At 37.5% G+C, this 21,209-nt stretch overlaps 1 protein-coding gene across 1 annotated transcript; it reads left to right on the plus strand.

Annotated features, from left to right (window-relative positions):
- The first annotated feature begins 1,549 nt into the window (after positions 1-1,549).
- LOC311292709 (GTPase IMAP family member 9-like) lies at positions 1,550-20,759 on the plus strand. Its single transcript, XM_084412489.1, has 4 exons — positions 1,550-1,629; positions 2,447-2,543; positions 19,148-19,204; positions 19,370-20,759. Exons 2-4 carry the CDS (start codon positions 2,522-2,524, stop codon positions 20,035-20,037), a joined length of 747 nt encoding a protein of 248 aa, XP_084268615.1. The 5' UTR covers positions 1,550-1,629; positions 2,447-2,521; the 3' UTR covers positions 20,038-20,759.
- The last annotated feature ends 450 nt before the right edge of the window (positions 20,760-21,209 follow it).

A 21,209-nucleotide genomic window follows, 5' to 3' on the forward strand; every position in this document is an offset into this window, starting at 1 on the left:
TTTCCCAATTGTTCTAATGCAACACGATACTAAACATGTGACGTGTTTAATTATACTTGCATGTACATAAAGAAATAAAACCAATTCATCATTTATTCACTGTTGAGAATAAAAAACCTTTACAGTTATGTAAGTTATGCCTAGCTATACTTGTTTAAAATATTTTATTTTGTCATTCTTTATGTTCATTAAGTTAATTTCCAACATTTTTTATTATAATCTTTATATATTTTTTATTGTATTTATAATATTTTATTTTCATAATTGTAATTGTATAATTAATAAATGTTTGCAATGTAAAATGCATAATTGTATATTTTTCTCATTTGTTATTATCTTAAGTTGTTAATTTATATATTGTTCTTAATAAAAGTTTTATATTTATTTATGTTTTTTTTTGGGATGGATTGTCATGTGTGTGTTATATTTGAGTAAACAAAATCCTTAAGTTCTATTTTGTTGTCTATTATATGTAGTTAATCATTTGCTGTCTATTTGATGACTATAGTCTATTCTTAGGCTACGTTTAGACGTCTATTAAATTTTCACTGACAGCCCAAATTCAGCCTTGGTTTAGCCTAGACTAATATTCACTTTCTATTAGACGTATATAGTTGTTCAATAGTGGTCTAATTGACATCTAGTCTATTATTGTGCTACGTTTAGACGTCTATTAAATTTTCACTGACAGCCCAAAATTAGCCTTGTTTTAGACTAGACGTCAGGGCTGTGTTTGTAGGGCTATTAGACGTCTTTTAAACACAGAATTTCTTGCTGGGCAGGGGAAAAAAGGTCATCAACGTACATTTTTCGTCATAGTTTTCGTTAACGAAATTAATTAACACTTTTATTATTATTATTATTTTACAAAATTTGAGTCACTATTCAAATTTAGCTTTTGAGGCTTTCAGGGGGTCTCATGGCTTAATCGGGGGAGTTTGAGCCCCCCCAGAAAAATGAATGGGAGTCAATGGGAATGCTAACGCAAGTGAAGTTCTGCTACAAGATGGCGGCACGCGGCCGGCTTCAACTTCCGGTCGATGGATTACCCGCCTGGTATGCACCAGCACACGTGAGTCATTACTGGCAACAGAACCAGGAACTACTGTATAATCAAGCAGCGCTTAATGTTCTGTTATTATGCCAAAATACTGATTTATTTAGTTTTAAATGAAACCATTGTAATCCTGAAAGTATTTCCCCCTTTTTTTTTAATTAACTATAATCTTATTATTAAGTTTTTTTCATGTAACTGTAACAGCTACTGGATTTTTGCATTCTGATGCAGGGTTCTCTAATTCAATAACAGCTCTGCAATGTTTTACATGTAAAAATTGTATTGTAGAGCTCTGTAATTAAAAATGAATGGAAGTCAATGGAGACATATGACTAGTTAAAATTAATTGGTAGAGCTCTCTGATTGTAATTGTTACTAGTAAGAATTAAATTATTTTGCTCTCAAAGTAAAAATACAATTATGATGAGTAACACTGGGAACATTTTAAGCTAAAATGACTTGCCATGCTAGGATTCGTTTGTTGAGTTTGGTGATGACGGTGACGTCACAAACCCCGCCCACACAGACTCCTACCTGCTTTGTTGCAGGAAATGACAAACCTCGACATGCAGGTATCACTTTTACTGTAAATACACTCTTTGTGGAACGTAATTTAGTATGTAAATATGATATAAAGCACAAAATGAAGATTTTTGTGTAATTGTAACTGTATGAGCTGCAGAAATTGTTGGTTTCACTTTCACATGGAACCAAAACTCAGTCTAAGATTGTGCGTCAAGAATCTGTATATTTTAAGTGCAAAATGTGCAATTGTATTCAGTTGTTATGAAGTGTAAAGGTACATCGTTATATACACACTTTTATTAAAAAAAATGTCCATGTTGCTAAACAAATTTCTCAAATGACTCTTGTGATTTTCACAATACACATTTCACAGCAGCTTTACAGAAAGTGCATACATCCATATTACAATTTAGAGTGATCTTTTATCAGAGGAAACTGTCTAAGTTATGTATTTCAGAAATGTACATATAAAAAATCACAGTTAGCTAAAAATGTATTAATTTAAACAATGTATTTGTTTAAACAAGCTCATTGAAGCAATGAATACTTGTTAACAAATGATTATGACATTTAGAAAATATGTTGCATGTTATTACTATTTATGTTATTAAGTTACTATATCTTTGAGCAAATAAGTGTAATAATATGCTCATATACAAAGAAACACCCCAAAACAATCATTCAGTTTTTATCAGAATAGCAAATCATGTAATGTGTGTGTTTTGGAGAAAAACAACTCCCATACAGAATAGTTTTAAACAGCGGCATATTAAAGTATTGTCATATTAAAATAAATGTTGCGGTGTGGTAACATGATCTTATTAGTGTGTGTTATTGAAATAATATCATTATAATCTCTCACAGGACGATGAAGAGACAGACGTCAGGAGTCAGAGAAGATGATCCACTGAAGACTGAAGGAAAGAACAGAATATCAACATGTCCAGCAGAGAAAGCAGAGGTCAGAGATTATGAATGATACTAATAGCTGAATGAACATCAGTCATATCAGTCATCTCTTTTAGGTATCTCTTTTTGTTTCAAATCGCTCTCTGTCCACACTAGTGTTTTCGAGCGTTTTCCAAAAGTTTCTCATCCACACTGAAACGTCGGAAACCGCAAAATTCACCTCACAACACATGCTTAAACCCTCATAAAAGCTCACTGAGACGATACAGACGAGTATTACCTCTCCTGGACGCTATGGGGAAAACTCCTTTTTCTCTGTTTATTGAAGCCTTTTATTCAATAACGCAGTGCTACTGCACAGCCATAACAGTGCTGAGATCTGTGCGAGCTTATTGGCTGAGTAGTGGAACTGAATGAACCTATGGCGATGCGGCGTACCTGCGCGAGCCAATCCCAATGCCTGCGCATCCCGCAGAACCCGCCAGAAGGGGCGGGGCATCTGCATATGAGCAGCTGGTCTCACAATAGGAATCAGGTTTAATTCGACTGAAGCGACGGACACCAAGTCGTGTAGCGCCATAGCATGGCCGTCTATGCAATACTCGTTCCCGTTATCTCAGGGAACCGAAGTTACGTCAGCAACCGAGGTGTCCCCTTTCGAAACGTTTACTCGTATTGTGACTGCTAGACACTATGGGCAACCAGTCCAATCACGCCGTGCTATGTTTAAGCATAAAAACATTTTCCTGAGCTGCAGAATGAGCCTCCTGAGAGGTAATAGTGGGTTAAGCTCACTCAGAGGTCAAACCAGTCAGTATCTGGTGTTACTACCATTTGCCTCACGAAGTGCAACATATCTCCTTCACATAGAGTTGATCAGGTTGTTGATTGTGGCCTGTGGAATTTTGGTCCACTCCTCTTCAATGACTGTGCGAAGTTGCTGGATATTGGCAGTATCTGGAACACGCTGTCGTATACGCCGATCCAGAGCATCCCAAACATGCTCAATGGTGAGTATGCTGGCCATGCAAGGACTGGGATGTTTTCAGCTTCCAGGAATTGTGTACAGATCCTTGCAACATGGGGCCATGCATTATCATGCTGCAACATGAGGTGATGGTCGTGGATGAATGGCACAACAATGGGCCTCACAATCTCGTCACGGTATCTTTGTGCATTCAAAAAATAAAAACCTCATAAAAATGGGAGCAAAAAAAGTATTGCGTTTATAATTTTGTTCAGTGTAAGTTCTTATTGAAAATTAACCCTCTGGGGTCTGAGGTGTTTCCTGGCCCTGGAGGTGTTCTGACATGTGCTGACATTTGTGCTTATTTCTGTTACTTGTGACATTTTCATGGCTAAAGTCTGATTACACTGTATTCAGCACAAACTCTGCTACAATAATATATCAGCAGCACTGAATCTGAAGCGGTTTCACACTCAGACTCATAACAGGAAGATTTAAGAACATCAAGCGTCCGACTGTACTGGCCGTGGACCTACAGTACAGTCAAGTCAAGTGAAAGCAAATCTGCAAATTAATTATTTTGTTTGCCAGCGATGAAGATCTTTATTAGTTGAACATCTTCGTATGCTGTCTGAATGAATGATTCCACAGGATGATACATTCGATTTCATTTCATTCAGGTAATACATTTTACAACCAAACAGATTATATACACATCATTTCTAGCTGTTTGATTCCAATACGGTAACCTATTCAAATCTTTCTTAATTAGATCATGTAATGTGGAAAAAATAAGACAAAAACTGTAGATGAAATATTGTTTAAATAGACAGAAAAGAGTTAACCCTGTATGGCATGACTTTTTTGTTTTTTGGGGAAAAAAATCTTTCACCCCATTTTTTGGGAGCTTGGGGGTCCCTGATAATATATCCATCATAAAATGTGCCCCACCCCACCCCTGAACCAGATATTGGTTTGTGCTACGTGGGTACTATTGTTGCTTTGTGCAACAATGTGCTACGAGGGTACTAAAACTCAAAGGTTTTCTACATAGTTGGTATAGGGAAAACATGCAATATGTGTATTAGAAAAAGTTTCATTTTGACAAACATCAATCACAAATGGTCACAAAATCACACTACATACTCTCTCTCTCTCTCTCTCTCTCTCTCTCACTCTCACGCACACACACACACGTTACTTTGCTGACTGACCCCTAACTGACCCCTGACCTCCTAACTGTGTCTCAAACCTGATTCAGGGATCCACTCTTCCTGACTTTCCTCAAGCTCACTGTCCTCAAGCTCACTGTCCTCACTCTCAGAAGGAATGACCCTAACCATGTTTCTTTCACCCATAAAATGTTCTTGTGTCCATTTCCTGCAAGTATCAGTACATCGCAAAAACACTGACTGTTGATTCGTTCAAGTCATGTCAGAAAGATTGTAATTACAAGTTGAATGCACATGAACATCACCACAAAGTCGTAATTACGAGTGGGAAGCAATGGCGGAAGAAAATAGTTTTCAATCATGATAAATTTAATTCTAAATTCCGACAGTACAATTTAGTTTGTGTACGTATTATGTGTACTGTTAATGAAACACTACTCATTTAGCCAGTTTATGAGCTGATAGGCATGAGTGACCAAACTACATTTCCCATCATTCTCTGTGGCAGTATAATAATAATAATAATAATAATAACAACAATAATAATGAAACATAAATTATGACACATAATGCGTATTATTTCAGTTTTCCGAACTTGTAAAAACAAACTTCCCAGAAGAACTTGAATGCACCATTTGGTCCTCCTAACCCTATGATATTGCCTGAACAAAAGCGGTCTAACTGCACAGTGTTGCCCTGAGGCAACGAACAAAAAAACACAGTTTTAGTATATAAATAAAAACAAAATAAATCTTTAAACAATCAAACATACTTATTTACATAGTGATGCACATGCATATATTTTTTAATATAAAGTTATTTTAACTTAAACGTGTTAAAAAGTGATATTTATCTTCCTAATTGGTGGCACTGTGTACCATGTGGCTTTGCTTCATGAAAGGACTACTCCACCCCCAAACAAAAGGTCACACCCACTTCAGCCCCTCATTTCATTGAACAGACATGTCAGGGGATATTATATAGGCTATTTAAAAAAATATATTAAAAAAATTAAAGGGCGGTGTGAGGTCCAAAGGGTAGTTTGTTGCCTGAGGGCAACACCATGCCATAGAGGGTTAACAGAAAGCCTAATGCTAGCTTCATTGACTTAGCTATTTTTATTGACTAAAATGCAAACTAAAAAAGACAAAAAACTATGCAATATTTATAGCCTAGCCTATATTATAGTAAACCTCATCACTTACCAATAGGGGGTAAGCCCTGAATCATGGAAATAACTTCAGAGGTTGAGTAGCTTTTCGATCTTCTTGATGCACCTGCCATCTTGAAAAGTTTGTAAAATTGCCTAAGTCTTATTGCCTTTTGACTTAGGCAAAATAAAACGGCCTAAGTCACACACTTGACATAGGCGATTATACTATAGGGGTAGAATTGCATGATCTGTTCAACTGAGGATGTGGGCGATTTTACCAGAGGTGGCCAGCATCATAAGGAGATGACTTATGCAAAAAAATCATTTTTGTAAAAAAATGACTTAGGCAATTATTTTAGGAAGGTGACGATATGTTACTTCAAATGTTTCCATTCGTTATGATGATATGAAATGAGATTAGAGAAAACCATGAAGCCTAATGTTTGGTGCGTTTTGCTTTTCAAACACACAACGTGTTTTGAATATGAAACATTCAAACGCACGGCGCTCCAAAATATGAAACATTCAAACGCACGGCGCTCCAAAATATGAAACATTCAAACGCACGGCGCTCCAAAATATGATACATTATGGTTACCATATTACTAGGGGTGTAACGATACACAAAACTGACGGTTCGGTACGTCCCACGGTTTTGACATCTCGGTTCGGTTCGGTTCATTTAGGTGGAGTGGGGGGTTTAGAAAGCTAAAATTGCTTCTTTTTTTTTTAAACAGTGCTTTAATGAACAAATTGTGTCCTTGTCTTTAAATTAATTCAATTACAAGTAAACGTTTCGCAAGGATAAAAAAAATGATCTGCTAATTCTGTAAACTATATAGGAGCCCTTACTTTACATTACTATAACATTAAAGCTTAACAACAGAGCCTAGACTTTTAGCCTAAATTCAGTTGCTATTTATTTTTAGATATAATAATTAGGGATGTGCACGAATATTCGAATTTTCGAATATTCGATCTGTAATTATTATTCGAAAAATAAAATACTATTCGAATTTTATCGAATTTATGAAGCCGTAAATACTTTGCGGGTCGTAAATGCAGTGAATCCCTGATAAATCCAAAGCACTAACTCGCAGTTATAATTAAATGCACTGGGTGGCACTGTGGCGCATGTTTAACAAGTTGTTTGTATTTTATCATAATGTCGTCGTCTGCCTCGCGAAGTTTGGAATTACTAGTCGAAAATGAGGTTACTAAATGATTTTACAAAATGGAATTACTTTTGATCAAATTAATTAATTAATCTGGAGTTATAATATCATCACCACAATGAGAAATCACATGAAATCCAAACAGCAGCAGTCGACTGAGGACAGACAGCTGTCCATCACTGCATCACGACTGCAGGTAAGCGCAGCTGTAGTGCGAGTGATCCGAGATGATAACTTATCTAATAGTAAAATGATTTTGAGGTATATTCTTCCTTTAAGTTTTCTTTGAGAGAGAGGTTTAAAAACAGAAAACGCAAGGTGCTGTTAGAAACTTAGAACTAGAACACCGTTATCTTTGTTTCTCTGAAACGTCTGTCAGCGCAGCGCGTTTTCTCACTCGAGCATAAATTGCTCGCGGCGTCCCTCCATGTGGATATTATTGTTTTTCTCAACATAAACGTGAAATAATATAAACACGATAATCATATGCTGACTCGAGTGTATGTGTACGTTCTGTACGATAACTGGCGCAATCTGCTACTCTGCTTTATTAGGCGTTTTTTTCCGTTCGCGCTGCTTGAGCTTATATCCTTTTGTTTTTATATTTTTTTTACACATAGGCCTAGCCTACTGTTTAATGTTTTCAACTAAAAGAAAACTTTAACATGTTGTAAGCTTGTTGTGTATATTGCCTAATCGTAAGCTTCTTCAGAAATGGCGAAAAAAAAAAACTTAAAAAATAACGTATTTTTCGTTAAACGTCATTTAAATAAACGAATATTCGAATATTCGAATTTTATGAGCCCGAATATTCGAATGCAATATTTTTGAAAAATGCCCATCCCTAATAATAATAATCAACACTCAAGTAACAAATTGTATGAAAACATGTAAACTGCATAAGGCAGTTTTTACATTAACATTTTTACTCTAATTTATTATTGAAATCTAATCATTTAAACAGTTGCTGTAATTTTCATGACAGATATTTTAAACATACATTAAATAATCAAGATGTCATTAACAGGTTAAGTAAAATATAATATATAGGCTAATATAGTGCATTTATTTAGTGAAAGAGTTCATTTCCTTAGCAAACCAACAAGCTGTGGACACTGAATGACTTGCCTGAGGTAAATAAAGCTATGTGAAAAACTAAGCGTTTTATTGACGTATTTCCGCTGTTGAAACACTGACTGAGCGATTACACGAGTTATGATGCCTTTCAGTAAGTATACTGTATTTTTCAACATACCTTCAGGTGTCCATTCATGTTTATTCTGTAACTGAGGAAGAGAATCGCGTTGAATCACGTTTACTCGCGCTCCGCGCTGCCGCTTTAAATGAGGAGCCTAGTACGGTGATCCGTCACGCCACATCAAAGAGCGCCAAAACGACATTTAATGTTTGAATTTCGTGATCAAATAGACAGAATTTGAAAGATTACACCTTGCTTATTATCGAATGTAACAAAACACTGAGCTTACTGCGATTAAATGTGGTTAATGGTGGTTAGGCAACTCTGTATTCGTTGTGTACACATAAGACATGAGGTCCAATGAGCCGGGACAGCAGGGGGCGGGGCGGGCGTGTTCGGTACGCCATGAGAGTATCGCCATTCGTATCGTGGGTGGTGTATCGCGGTTTTTCGGTTCGGTTCGAATATCGTTACACCCCTACATATTACACATATCTACACTCAAAAAAAAAAATTGTGTCTAAACATAAGATTTATGTATTTGAATTGCATGTAAAATTTCCATGCATTTGGATTACATAGTTGTAACATAAACCAATCAATAATCTGAATGTGATTCATATTTTTAAGTCATACATAAATGAAACAGATAAGATTTATGTAATTGTATTAATAAACTGAATGTGATTTATATTTGTCAGTCATATGTAAATGAAACAGGTAAGATTTATGTAATAGTACACAGAAAAACGCCCATGTTAAATTAACACTGCTCAGTGTTCATATGTGTGCACACTACAGAGTTAAAGCGGTGTTGAAGTTAATGAGATAATTAACTGATGATTGAGCATTAATTATGAACACCTGCTGTTAACAAGCAGAATCACTGAAGGAAAGAGAAACACAAGAACTACAACTGACTTCAGCCACAGCCTTAGATGAAATCAACTGAAGAGAAAAGAAGACATTAAATCTGTGAAGATCTCAGCAGAGGAGGATTAAACAACTCCACAAACAGCATTACCAGCTTCACTTATTACTAACCAGACTGACTTTATTTCATTTCCGTTTTAATGAAATCAATAGTTGTATTTTAAGTCACCATGATGGTGGTTAGCATTTGCTTTAGTTGGGCTCTTGACCATTGACTCTTTAACCCTTTGAGGTACGCACCATGAAAAAAGCAAAGGAAAAATTATTTCTTTGCATTTTTTATTCAATTATGATAACAATAACAACAATCAATTTTTTTTTTTTAAATTAGACCCTACAGTATTTTAGATACAGTCCTCTACCAAACGGTTGAGATGTCTGTTCATAATAAAAGAACAAAATTCAGAACAAGTCATATTAAGTGCAATTTCTTGACCAATAAAAAATCTGATGGCTGCTATTGATGGCTCCAAACATATCAAGTGTGTGTGTGTGTGTGTGTGTGTGTGTGTGTGTGTGTGTGTGTGTGTGTGTGTGTGTGTGTGTGTGTAAAACTTCACCCAAGATTTGATTAGTACAGAGCCCCCCTAGTCCCACTTTGTCAAAAAAAGATAGTATCTTGAGGCCATGAGATAGTATCTTAAGGCCACGAGTTACTATCTTGTGGCCACGAGTTACTATCTTGTGGCCACGAGATAGTATCCTGAGGCCACGAGTTACTATCTTGAGGCCACGAGTTACTATCTTGAGGCCACGAGATAATATCCTGAGGCCACGAGATAGTATCCTGAGGCCACGAGATAGTATCCTGAGGCCACGAGATAGTATCCTGAGGCCACGAGTTACTATCTTGAGGCCACGAGATACTATCTTGAGGCCACGAGTTACTATCTTGAGGCCACGAGATAGTATCCTGAGGCCACGAGTTACTATCTTGAGGCCACGAGTTACTATCCTGAGGCCACGAGTTACTATCCTGAGGCCACGAGATAGTATCCTGAGGCCACGAGTTACTATCTTGAGGCCACGAGATACTATCTTGAGGCCACGAGTTAGTATCCTGAGGCCACGAGATACTATCCTGAGGCCACGAGTTACTATCTTGAGGCCACGAGTTACTATCTTGAGGCCACGAGATAGTATCCTGAGGCCACGAGATACTATCCTGAGGCCACGAGTTACTATCTTGAGGCCACGAGATAGTATCCTGAGGCCACGAGATACTATCCTGAGGCCACGAGTTACTATCTTGAGGCCACGAGATAGTATCCTGAGGCCACGAGATACTATCCTGAGGCCACGAGTTACTATCCTGAGGCCACGAGATAGTATCCTGAGGCCACGAGTTACTATCTTGAGGCCACGAGTTACTATCTTGAGGCCACGAGATAGTATCCTGAGGCCACGAGATACTATCCTGAGGCCACGAGTTACTATCTTGAGGCCACGAGTTACTATCCTGAGGCCACGAGATAGTATCCTGAGGCCACGAGTTACTATCTTGAGGCCACGAGTTACTATCTTGAGGCCACGAGATAGTATCCTGAGGCCACGAGATACTATCCTGAGGCCACGAGTTACTATCTTGAGGCCACGAGATACTATCTTGAGGCCACGAGATAGTATCCTGAGGCCACGAGTTACTATCTTGAGGCCACGAGATACTATCTTGAGGCCACGAGTTACTATCTTGAGGCCACGAGATACTATCTTGAGGCCACGAGTTACTATCTTGAGGCCACGAGATACTATCTTGAGGCCACAAGATACTATCTTGAGGCCACGAGATAGTATCCTGAGGCCACGAGTTACTATCTTGAGGCCACGAGTTACTATCTTGAGGCCACGAGATAGTATCCTGAGGCCACGAGTTACTATCTTGAGGCCACGAGATACTATCTTGAGGCCACGAGTTACTATCTTGAGGCCACGAGTTATTATCTTGAGGCCACGAGTTACTATCTTGAGACCACAAGATAGTTATAATTTTTTTTTTGACAAAGTGGGACTAGGGACTCCGTAATAAATGCCATTATTTTATATGAAAAAGTTAATAATTGTATTTTATTTAGAAAATATTTTAGTCTGTCTTGTATATTTTTTTTATTAGATCAGATAACATTTTAAGCTGTTTTATGGTCATGTTACAATGTGCCCCTCACATGTTACAATGTACCCCACCTATGGGGCATGTTGTCACATTTCACCTCCATTCTTTCGGGGTATCTTCTTTCTTATCAAGAAAAAAGTATATACTGTATTAATAAAACAAAACCACATAATTGTACTAGACATGTGGGAAATTAATGTGGGGAAAAATAAATACTCTGAACCATAAGTAGATTTACACAAACTGAGAAAGTCAAAAAGTGTTACTTTGTGCCCGCTCTCCCAGAAATAGTGAAAAAATTATATTGATCAAATATTTTTCATCAAATATGTAATTGAATAATATTAAATTAATCATTTTAACAACACTAACCCTTTTGTTCATTGTAAATAGCTCATTTTACCAACATTAGCTAATTTTACCAACATTAGCTAACTTCTCTACCATAAAATGACAACTCAACCGTTTGGTAGAGCATGTTTTGAAAAAATTATTTGACCCTTATAAGACTTATTTTTGTTTAATTAAGTTACATAATTCTGTTTAACAACTCCTCTGAAACGATAATATGTCAACAAAATAGTTTTACCTTTAAAAGTCCCGCCGATATGCGTCATCAAAGGATGAGTAAATTTTCGCTGTGTCACGTGCTGTTTGAAGGAACACTGAAAAGGCATGCTTCTCACAGACACAGTGCCATCTAGTGGATTTTTTTAGCATTGCACAACTACACCAAACGATAGAGATGGCTCATTCAGGTTGAGTTAAGCTTGATGCATTTTTCAATAAAATATAGTGACTTAAAGTGTGGTCTACCAAACGGTTGAGTAGTACCTTAAAGGGTTAATATAAAATTTTCTCTGGCTGCTATAATTATGTGTTTATAAAACACATTTGTTGCAGCAAAAAAGCCAAGAGAAAATGAGATCAAGTGATATTGGCTGTTTGCGTGTTTGTCGACCTCAGAGGGTTAAAAGAGGTTTAGATGTTGATGTTTTATTGAAAATATGTCGTCACCATTATGGTGATCAGCGTTTCCTTAAGTTGGGCAGTTTGTCTCTTGACTTATGTGTGTGGTGTTCACAACCCAATAACCCCCCTGGTGTTCTTGGTCAAAAATGACCGGACTATAAAAAATAGCTTATAATTTTCTCATTATACTATATTTTTACCCAATATTGGATTCAATCTTTTTGTCAACTTGTTCTCTTTCAATTAGGACTGGTTTTATATTTCTATTTGCATCTGATTAATCGTAGGCCTCATTTATTTGATTTCATTTCATTCCTCATTTCATTCTTTTTCACAGAGAAACTTGATCCTACCCTGAACTGCATCTAATATCCATTCATCCATCTGACATTCATACACATACACAAACTCAAACACACACATACAGTGAGGAAAATAAGTATTTGAACACCCTGCTATTTTGCAAGTTCTCCCACTTAGAAATCATGGAGGGGTCTGAAATTGTCATCGTAGGTGCATGTCCACTGTGAGAGACATAATCTAAAAAAAAAAATCCAGAAATCACAATGTATGATTTTTTAACTATTTATTTGTATGATACAGCTGCAAATAAGTATTTGAACACCTGAGAAAATCAATGTTAATATTTGGTACAGTAGCCTTTGTTTGCAATTACAGAGGTCAAATGTTTCCTGTAATTTTTCACCAGGTTTGCACACACTGCAGGAGGGATTTTGGCCCACTCCTCCACACAGATCTTCTCTAGATCAGTCAGGTTTCTGGGCTGTCGCTGAGAAACACGGCGTTTGAGCTCCCTCCAAAGATTCTCTATTGGGTTTAGGTCTGGAGACTGGCTAGGCCACGCCAGAACCTTGATATGCTTCTTACAGAGCCACTCCTTGGTTATCCTGGCTGTGTGCTTCGGGTCATTGTCATGTTGGAAGACCCAGCCTCGACCCATCTTCAATGCTCTAACTGAGGGAAGGAGGAGGTTCCCCAAAATCTCGCAATACATGGCCCCGGTCATCCTCTCCTTAATACAGTGCAGTCGCCCTGTCCCATCTGCAGAAAAACACCCCCAAAGCATGATGCTACCACCCCCATGCTTCACAGTAGGGATGGTGTTCTTGGGATGGTACTCATCATTCTTCTTCCTCCAAACACGTTTAGTGGAATTATGACCAAAAAGGTCTATTTTGGTCTCATCTGACCACATGACTTTCTCCCATGACTCCTCTGGATCATCCAAATGGTCATTGGCAAACTTAAGACGGGCCTTGACATGTGCTGGTTTAAGCAGGGGAACCTTCCGTGCCATGCATGATTTCAAACCATGACGTCTTAGTGTATTACCAACAGTAACCTTGGAAACGGTGGTCCCAGCTCTTTTCAGGTCATTGACCAGCTCCTCCCGTGTAGTTCTGGGCTGATTTCTTACCTTTCTTAGGATCATTGAGACCCCACGAGGTGAGATCTTGCATGGAGCCCCAGTCCGAGCGAGATTGACAGTCATGTTTAGCTTCTTCCATTTTCTAATGATTGCTCCAACAGTGGACCTTTTTTCACCAAGCTGCTTGGCAATTTCCCCGTAGCCCTTTCCAGCCTTGTGGAGGTGTACAATTTTGTCTCTAGTGTCTTTGGACAGCTCTTTGGTCTTGGCCATGTTAGTAGTTGGATTCTTACTGATTGTATGGGGTGGACAGGTGTCTTTATGCAGCTAACGACCTCAAACAGGTGCATCTAATTTAGGATAATAAATGGAGTGGAGGTGGACATTTTAAAGGCAGACTAACAGGTCTTTGAGGGTCAGAATTCTAGCTGATAGACAGGTGTTCAAATACTTATTTGCAGCTGTATCATACAAATAAATAGTTAAAAAATCATACATTGTGATTTCTGGATTTTTTTTTTTAGATTATGTCTCTCACAGTGGACATGCACCTACGATGACAATTTCAGACCCCTTCATGATTTCCAAGTGGGAGAACTTGCAAAATAGCAGGGTGTTCAAATACTTATTTTCCTCACTGTATATATACACACACACACACACACACACACACACACACACACGTATTCGCAAACTGGATTTAGTTTCACAGTGTCTTGCTTGTCATTAATTTTGTAGCAGCACAATGGCGAAAAAGCTCTCTGTGCATGATGTTCTTCATCAGATCATTGATCGAGACATTAGTGAGGAGGGGGCGATGCAGAATTAATCTTGCAGTGAAGGAGCATTAGAAGATGTATCAGAAGAAGAAGGCACCAGATGCTAGAGACCTTGAAACAACTGATGAGCAGCAGTGATGATGAGGGCCCAGCTGATGGTTACATTCTGGTCGAAAGATGTAACTTTGTCCTGGTCTTCATCCCCACCTATGCTATGAAGCAAGGTAGTTTTTCTTCTGAGATTCATCCTGCATCGCCTCCTCCTCACTAGTATCTTGATCAATGATCTGATGAAGAACATCACATGCATACGTGTCTCTGTCTGTCTGTGTGTGTGTGTGTGTGTGTGTGTGTGTGTTTGTGTGTGTGTGTGAGAGAGAATGTCAGATGGATGAATGGATATTAGATGCAGTTCAGGGTTGGATCAAGTTTCTCTGTGAAAAAGAATGTGTGTAATACTCAAAATAGTTTGTGTGTTTTAACGTGTATGTGTGTTTGGGTAGCATGTGTATGCATGTATCCACACATGCACAGGTTCAAGGGCTCGATGTTTGCAAGCACACATGCACATATGTGTACATAAACATAATGAACATGCTCCTGAAAACTTTTCAGTCTCTCCCATTCACTTTCAATGGCCCATTGAAACAACAGCCCTCAATGGCCCAGTGGAACACCACAAGTGTAAATCTGTGCCATTTTGTACAAAATAAAAGTTTTTCAAAACAAAATTCCTGGTGAAAAATTAAAGTAGACTATTGTGATCAACAGTGCCAATTTTCTTCAGATTGTATTTAATATTTCCAAAATTATTCAAAAATAATGTTTTTTTTACTCAAAAAATGAGATGCCTACTCTCAAATAAATGAGGCCTACAATTAATCAGATGTAAATAGAAATATAAAACCAGTCCTAATTGAAAGAGAACAAGTTGACAAAAAGACTGAATCCAATATTGGGTGATAGTATTGCATAACGAGTGATTTATAAGCTATTTTTTGTAGGCCGGTCATTTTTGACCGGGAACACCACAAGGGTGACAATGTGCCATTTTGTGCCATATTGTACAAAATAAAAGTTTTTCAAAACAAAACTCCTGGTGAAAAAATAAATTAGACTAATGTGATCAACAGTGCAAATTTTCTTCAGATTTTTTTCAATATTTCTCAAATTATTCAAAAATAATGTTTTTTTTACTCAAAAAAAAAAATAGATGCCTACTATCAAATAAATAAGGCCTACAATTGATCAGATGCAAATAGAAATATAAAACCAGTCCTAATTGAAAGAGAACAAGTTGACAAAAAGGTTGAATCCAATATTGGGGGATAATATAGCATAACAAGTGATTTATAAGCTATTTTTTGTAGTCCGGTCATTTTTGACCGAGAACACAAGTGTAACAAGGTGACAAAACCCCCCATAAAAAAGTAAGAAAATTGTCAAAAAACATTTGAGAAGTAGTTATACCATTTGTGAACTAAGTTTCAGTCCAAAGCGATAACATGAACTATAGTATTTTCGGGGAAAAGAAAATCTTCTCAGGGTCAAAATTCCAGGGCCTTAAAAGACAGAGAAGTGACATTGTATGGGGATGGAGAAACCCACCCAAATTAGTTTCGGTTAAACAGGTGTATACTAATTTGGGTAAATGTGTAAGATTATGCCTATTGTTTCACATCTTCATGGACACCACAATGATTTCCCTTGTGTGGAATATTTTTCCTTGTAATTATGTATGGTTTGCAAAAATGGCAACTGCTGTGTCTGTGTAGATGAGAGAAGCAAAGTGTATGTGCGTTGTGCACACACTACATTATGGCCAAGCGTGCGCCCTTAAAATAGCATCTGAATAACATGCCACTGACTTTAGACTAGGTTTTTCCTGATCTGTGGCGTAATTGTTTTCTGGAACTGCAAAATAGCATCAGGGAACGTTTGCGCCGGAACACGCCTCCTCTTTTCGCCGAACCGCCCCCGGGAGTGCAAGTTCATTCCCTAATTTATTGACGTGCGTATGTGGAGGGAAAAGTCCGCTGTGCGTTGCGTGCAAAATAGGAATGATACATGCTTCGGTGTACAAAGTCAATTGTGCTGGGTGCAAGATAGGGCCCTTTGTGTAAATGGAATCGTTTTGATAAATCAGAGAGCTATCCGATCTGAGAAAACACATGAAGTGGCCGGGTGTAAACAGGCCCTTAGAGTGGGACCGGTTGTTCTCTGAGCAGAGTTAATTTAACTCTGGGGATTTCTGACGGCACACGGTTGTTTAATAAAGATGATTTAATCACACTGTGTCATGATACCTTACAGTATTACGCCGTTTTACCTGGTTTGAGTCTAATAATGCCTGTCCCTGTATTTTACTGCATGTTTACTGCCATAACATTGCACACTTCTTTAAAGCCTGGTGCACACTGTGCGATTAATAATAGTCCTTTATGATTGCTGCTTGTCAGACTGCAGGAACATGATCCTCACTGTAATCCATGTCACACTGTAAGATCTCAGTTGTCATTAATGTCAAGACTGTACGACAGTCAAGATGTGTTAAAAACGGACACGCAAGAAAACTTGTCTGGAGTTTTACATCATCAATCAATGACACGTTCGGTGATGTGAGCTGTTTAACACGCATGATTGAAATAGTGGCTACAAAGAAATCTCTAACATTATTTTTTTTTTCATGGCTTGTCTTGAAAAATGAAGATAATTTGACCATCGTCTTGGGTTGATGGTCACACTGTAGGACTGACTGCCAGAATTTCGTCAGAGGTAATATTTTATCGCAGCGGTCATTAATCGGCTGTTGTTGAACACGTCATAGTAACAATCAAATACTTCAGATTTTAGCCAAGGATCAGAGGAATCTTAGGATTTGCAAAATTTGTCTCAGACGCCCTCGTCTCTTTTTCTGTTCTCTTCTTTCCTTCAGTGATTCTGCTTGTATTTAATATAAACAGATTTTGTGGCTCAGATAAGGTCCACACAGCAAAAACTCCAGTGTTAAATTAACACTCCTGGGAGTGTATATGAGTCCACACTCAAAAGTGTAAAGTGTTAAAATATGAGTGTTAAATTAACACTCAAGAGTGTTAAAGTTAATGAGATAATTAAGTGATTAATTTAGTGATGATTGAGCATTATTGAAGACACCTGATGTTAACAAGCAGAATCACTGAAGGAGGAAATCACTAATTGTAAGTTACCATTAAGGTGATGGGTGTTTGCTTTAGTTGGACTCTTGACACTTATATGTTTACTTTAAATTTTGCTTGTCTGCTGTTATTGATTTATAACAGTCAGATGAACAAAGAGACAATGTGATCTGATGGTGTTGTTTATGTTTTGACATAATCATGTAGTGATCTGTAAAACAAAACTTATTGAGATGGCTTAACTTGTTAATTACAGCAGCTCTGTGATTCTATGATGGTTTCTATGATGATGAACACATGATTTTCAGTATTTTTCATTTAATCCAAAAATATTTCATAACCATTGTTCTGATCAAAAGACTTTCAAATGAATTTATTTAGAAACACAGACATCAATAATCAGCCTGTGAATCTCAACAATGGTGACAATAATAAAGCATGTTGCAGTCGCTGCCACCAATCACAACTCATTAATGGCTCCCATCATGCATTGCGGTATGAATAAATTATGATCTGAATTGTCTGTGTAATTTACTTTTCCTAATTGAATATTCTGCTCGTCACCATTGTTGAGATGCATAGACTGAATCTTGACGTCTGTGTGTGCCTAAAACAAGATTTTTTTTTTCTTTTTTCAAAACAACTTTTAAGAAATCCTTTGTATTATATCTAAAATTCTGGATATTTATGCAGATTCACAGTTATGCTGTAATCAACAACATACATCTAAGTCAGAAATAAGGATCTTAATGAGTTCAGTGATCAAGTTCAAATGATGATTGTCATAATATAACCAACACCATCAGATCTCTTTTTCTCTTTGTTCATCGGGCAGTTATAAGATACAACAGCCAAACAAAATCTAAAGTAAATGTATAAGGGTCAAGAGCCCGACTAAAGCAAACACCCATCACCATAACGGTGGCTTACAATTTGTGATTTTCTCCTTCAGTGATTCTGCTTGTTAACATCAGGTGTCTTCAATAATGATCAATCATTACTAAATTAATCACTTAATTAGCTCATTAACTTTAACACTCTTGAGTGTTAATTTAACACTCATATTTTAACACTTTACACTCTTGAGTGTGGACTCATATACACTCCCAGGAGTGTTAATTTAACACTGGAGTTTTTGCTGTGCAGTTCTGGTTTATTTCTTTGCTCTTGGCTGACACGTGGCATTGCTATGGCCTGCTTGTGGCCCAGATCTGGCAAACAGGAGTGGTCTGCCCATGGGCCGTCATTCCACACTGCATGTGGGCCAGATCATCTTTCCACATGTGCCAGATGTGGGCCAGATCTGGCAGAAACAATGTTGCTATCTGGGATGTAACATTTAATTGCTATCATATTATTTATTTTGTAAACAAAGCTTTCTGCTTCACTCCTGTCATAATATTCATGTAAAACAACATTCACATACAAAAAAAATGTGTTTTGGTGGACCACCGTCGGTGCTAGTCAGCCACCGCAGTGTCGCTTTACAACCGCTGTGCTGCGGTCAAGTTTCCCGGCAAAATCGCCAAAAACCAAAATCGCACAGTGTGGCTTTGAAAAAAAATCTCATTAATGTATTTTGTGGTTTTGTAGTTGTTAGTTGTTGTGTCGAATCCAAGAGTCAAACATAAGCTGTTTTGTTTCTGCAGCTGTTTTTCGGGGTTCTGCTCACAGGAGAAGATGGAGCAAAGAGAGACCACCCTACAGTAAGTCTATGAATATTGATGAACATGATTAACAACACACAACAAATGTGCCCAGTTTTGCTCTGAACACAGAAACTCAGACCTTAAAAGCAGCTCCTGTTGGTGAGTTATCTGTGATGTTTGAATGTTTCAGTTCATAACATGTTGCTCATGTGTGTGTTTTAGTGAGTGATCTGAGGATTGTTCTTCTGGGGAAGAATTTGTCAGAAAACAGTGGAGTGGGAAACTTCATATTGGGGCGAGCAGCGTTTGACAGTGAAGCTCCTCCAGATGTTGTAGAGAGAGTCGGAGGAAGACTGAAGAACAGAAGTGTGATGGTCATCAACAGTCCTCAGCTGCTCCAGACAAACATCTCAGATCATCAGATCACAGAGACAGTGAGAGAGTGTGTGTATCTGTCTGATCCAGGACCTCAGGCCTTCATACTTGTACTGCAATATAATGATTTCACTGAGGAGGACATGAGAAGAGTCAAACAAGTGCTGGAGAAATTCAGTGAAGAGGCGATTAAACGCACCATTGTGATCACGACTGATGAAGAGAAACTGAGAGCTAAAGGAGCATCTGTGAAAGCTAATGAATTAGTTCAACAATTAACTGAAGAGTGTGGAGGAGGACATCTCCAACTTGATCATGAAATACAGAGAAAGTTCTCTGGAATACTGCTACAATTAGAGAAGATAGTCAGAGAAAACAATGAAGAATTTCTCACATGTGAGCTGTGTCATGATGCTGAAGAAACTTTGGTGGATGAAGATCTGGGCAGAACTTTTGCTTCACTCAGAACAGAGGAAGATTCAGATGGTGAGGACACTCAAATAAGAAAAGAATAAGTTTTCTTTGCAGTTACACTGTAAAAAGATTCCTGTAGAATTTACGGGAATTTACTGGCAAAAAAGTTGCCAATAAAGTCCTGTAAAAATGTTGGTAATTGCTGTAAAATTGACAGTATGTTACTTTACAGTATGTTACTGTAAACATACCATGGAAGGTAACTCATATAATTTGGGGAACCGATTGCTTCAAACAGTTCGAGTTCAAAATCTAGTATTTATACTGAAAGTACTATGAACTGACTTCATTTGAGTCCACTGAATATTAATATCTTTTTATATAAAACTGCAAACACCTAATGTGTAATAAAGAATTAATTAAAAGCATGATTTTAACTAAAGTTTTTGAAGTTCGTTTATCGAACAATAGCACACATATGTGTTAAAGTATTTAGCAAGGAGATTGTCACTGCATCAGCAACTACACAGTTACTGCTTTTAAATAAAGCAACCGGCAGTATAACATCAGTGTTTCTCTGCTCATCTTTGACTGAAGCACAGGCTCTACTCTCCAGCACAATGGTGACACACAAAACTAATTAATTACACTAAAAGATCTCTCCTATATCATCTTGTGCAAAAACACATAAAACACTTCAGTTTAATATTTACTCTCCTTATCAGTTATTGACTTTGCATAACTTTCTTCTATGAACTTTCACTAATATTTCAGTGAAATTAACTTATTTTGTTTAATAAATCTGACTGTTACGTTTTACAGTATATTACTGTTTTTCCTTGATTTTACGGTAATCTACTGGCAGCTGGGTTGCCAGTAAATTGCTGTTTTTCTACAGGTTTATGCTGTAAATTAATTTACAGGTAATTACTGTTAAAATACACTTCACTCTGTTTTTTTTTTTTTTTTTGACACATTTAACCCTTTTAACTCCACTGCAAGTTTTGAATGAACACTTGTGTGTCCACACTACAGAGTGTTGGAGTAACACTGAAGCAGTGTTGAAGTTAATGATATAATTCAGTGATTAATTAACTGATGATTGAGCATTAGTGATGAACACCTGGGGCCCGTTCCTTGTACGTTGCTTAAAACATCCGAGATCAAATGAGACATCCAAGATGATATCATTGTGCTAATCATGATCTGGCTAACTCGGTTCTTCGAACACACTTGCCGGATATGATTAGTATAGCTGGTTTGAGTCATCTGA

This window comes from Rutilus rutilus, assembly GCF_951802725.1.
Source record: "Rutilus rutilus genome assembly, chromosome: 1".
In the NCBI taxonomy this organism is placed as follows: domain Eukaryota; kingdom Metazoa; phylum Chordata; class Actinopteri; order Cypriniformes; family Leuciscidae; genus Rutilus; species Rutilus rutilus.

Excerpts from the sequence above, each read along its gene's own strand:
- LOC311292709 (XM_084412489.1), top strand. The coding sequence starts at position 2,522 with ATGTCCAGCAGAGAAAGCAGAG. Across the intron at positions 2,544-19,147 it reads GTCCAGCAGAGAAAGCAGAG|CTGTTTTTCGGGGTTCTGCT; the intron begins GTCAGAGATTAT and ends TTGTTTCTGCAG. Across the intron at positions 19,205-19,369 it reads CAAAGAGAGACCACCCTACA|TGAGTGATCTGAGGATTGTT; the intron begins GTAAGTCTATGA and ends TGTGTGTTTTAG.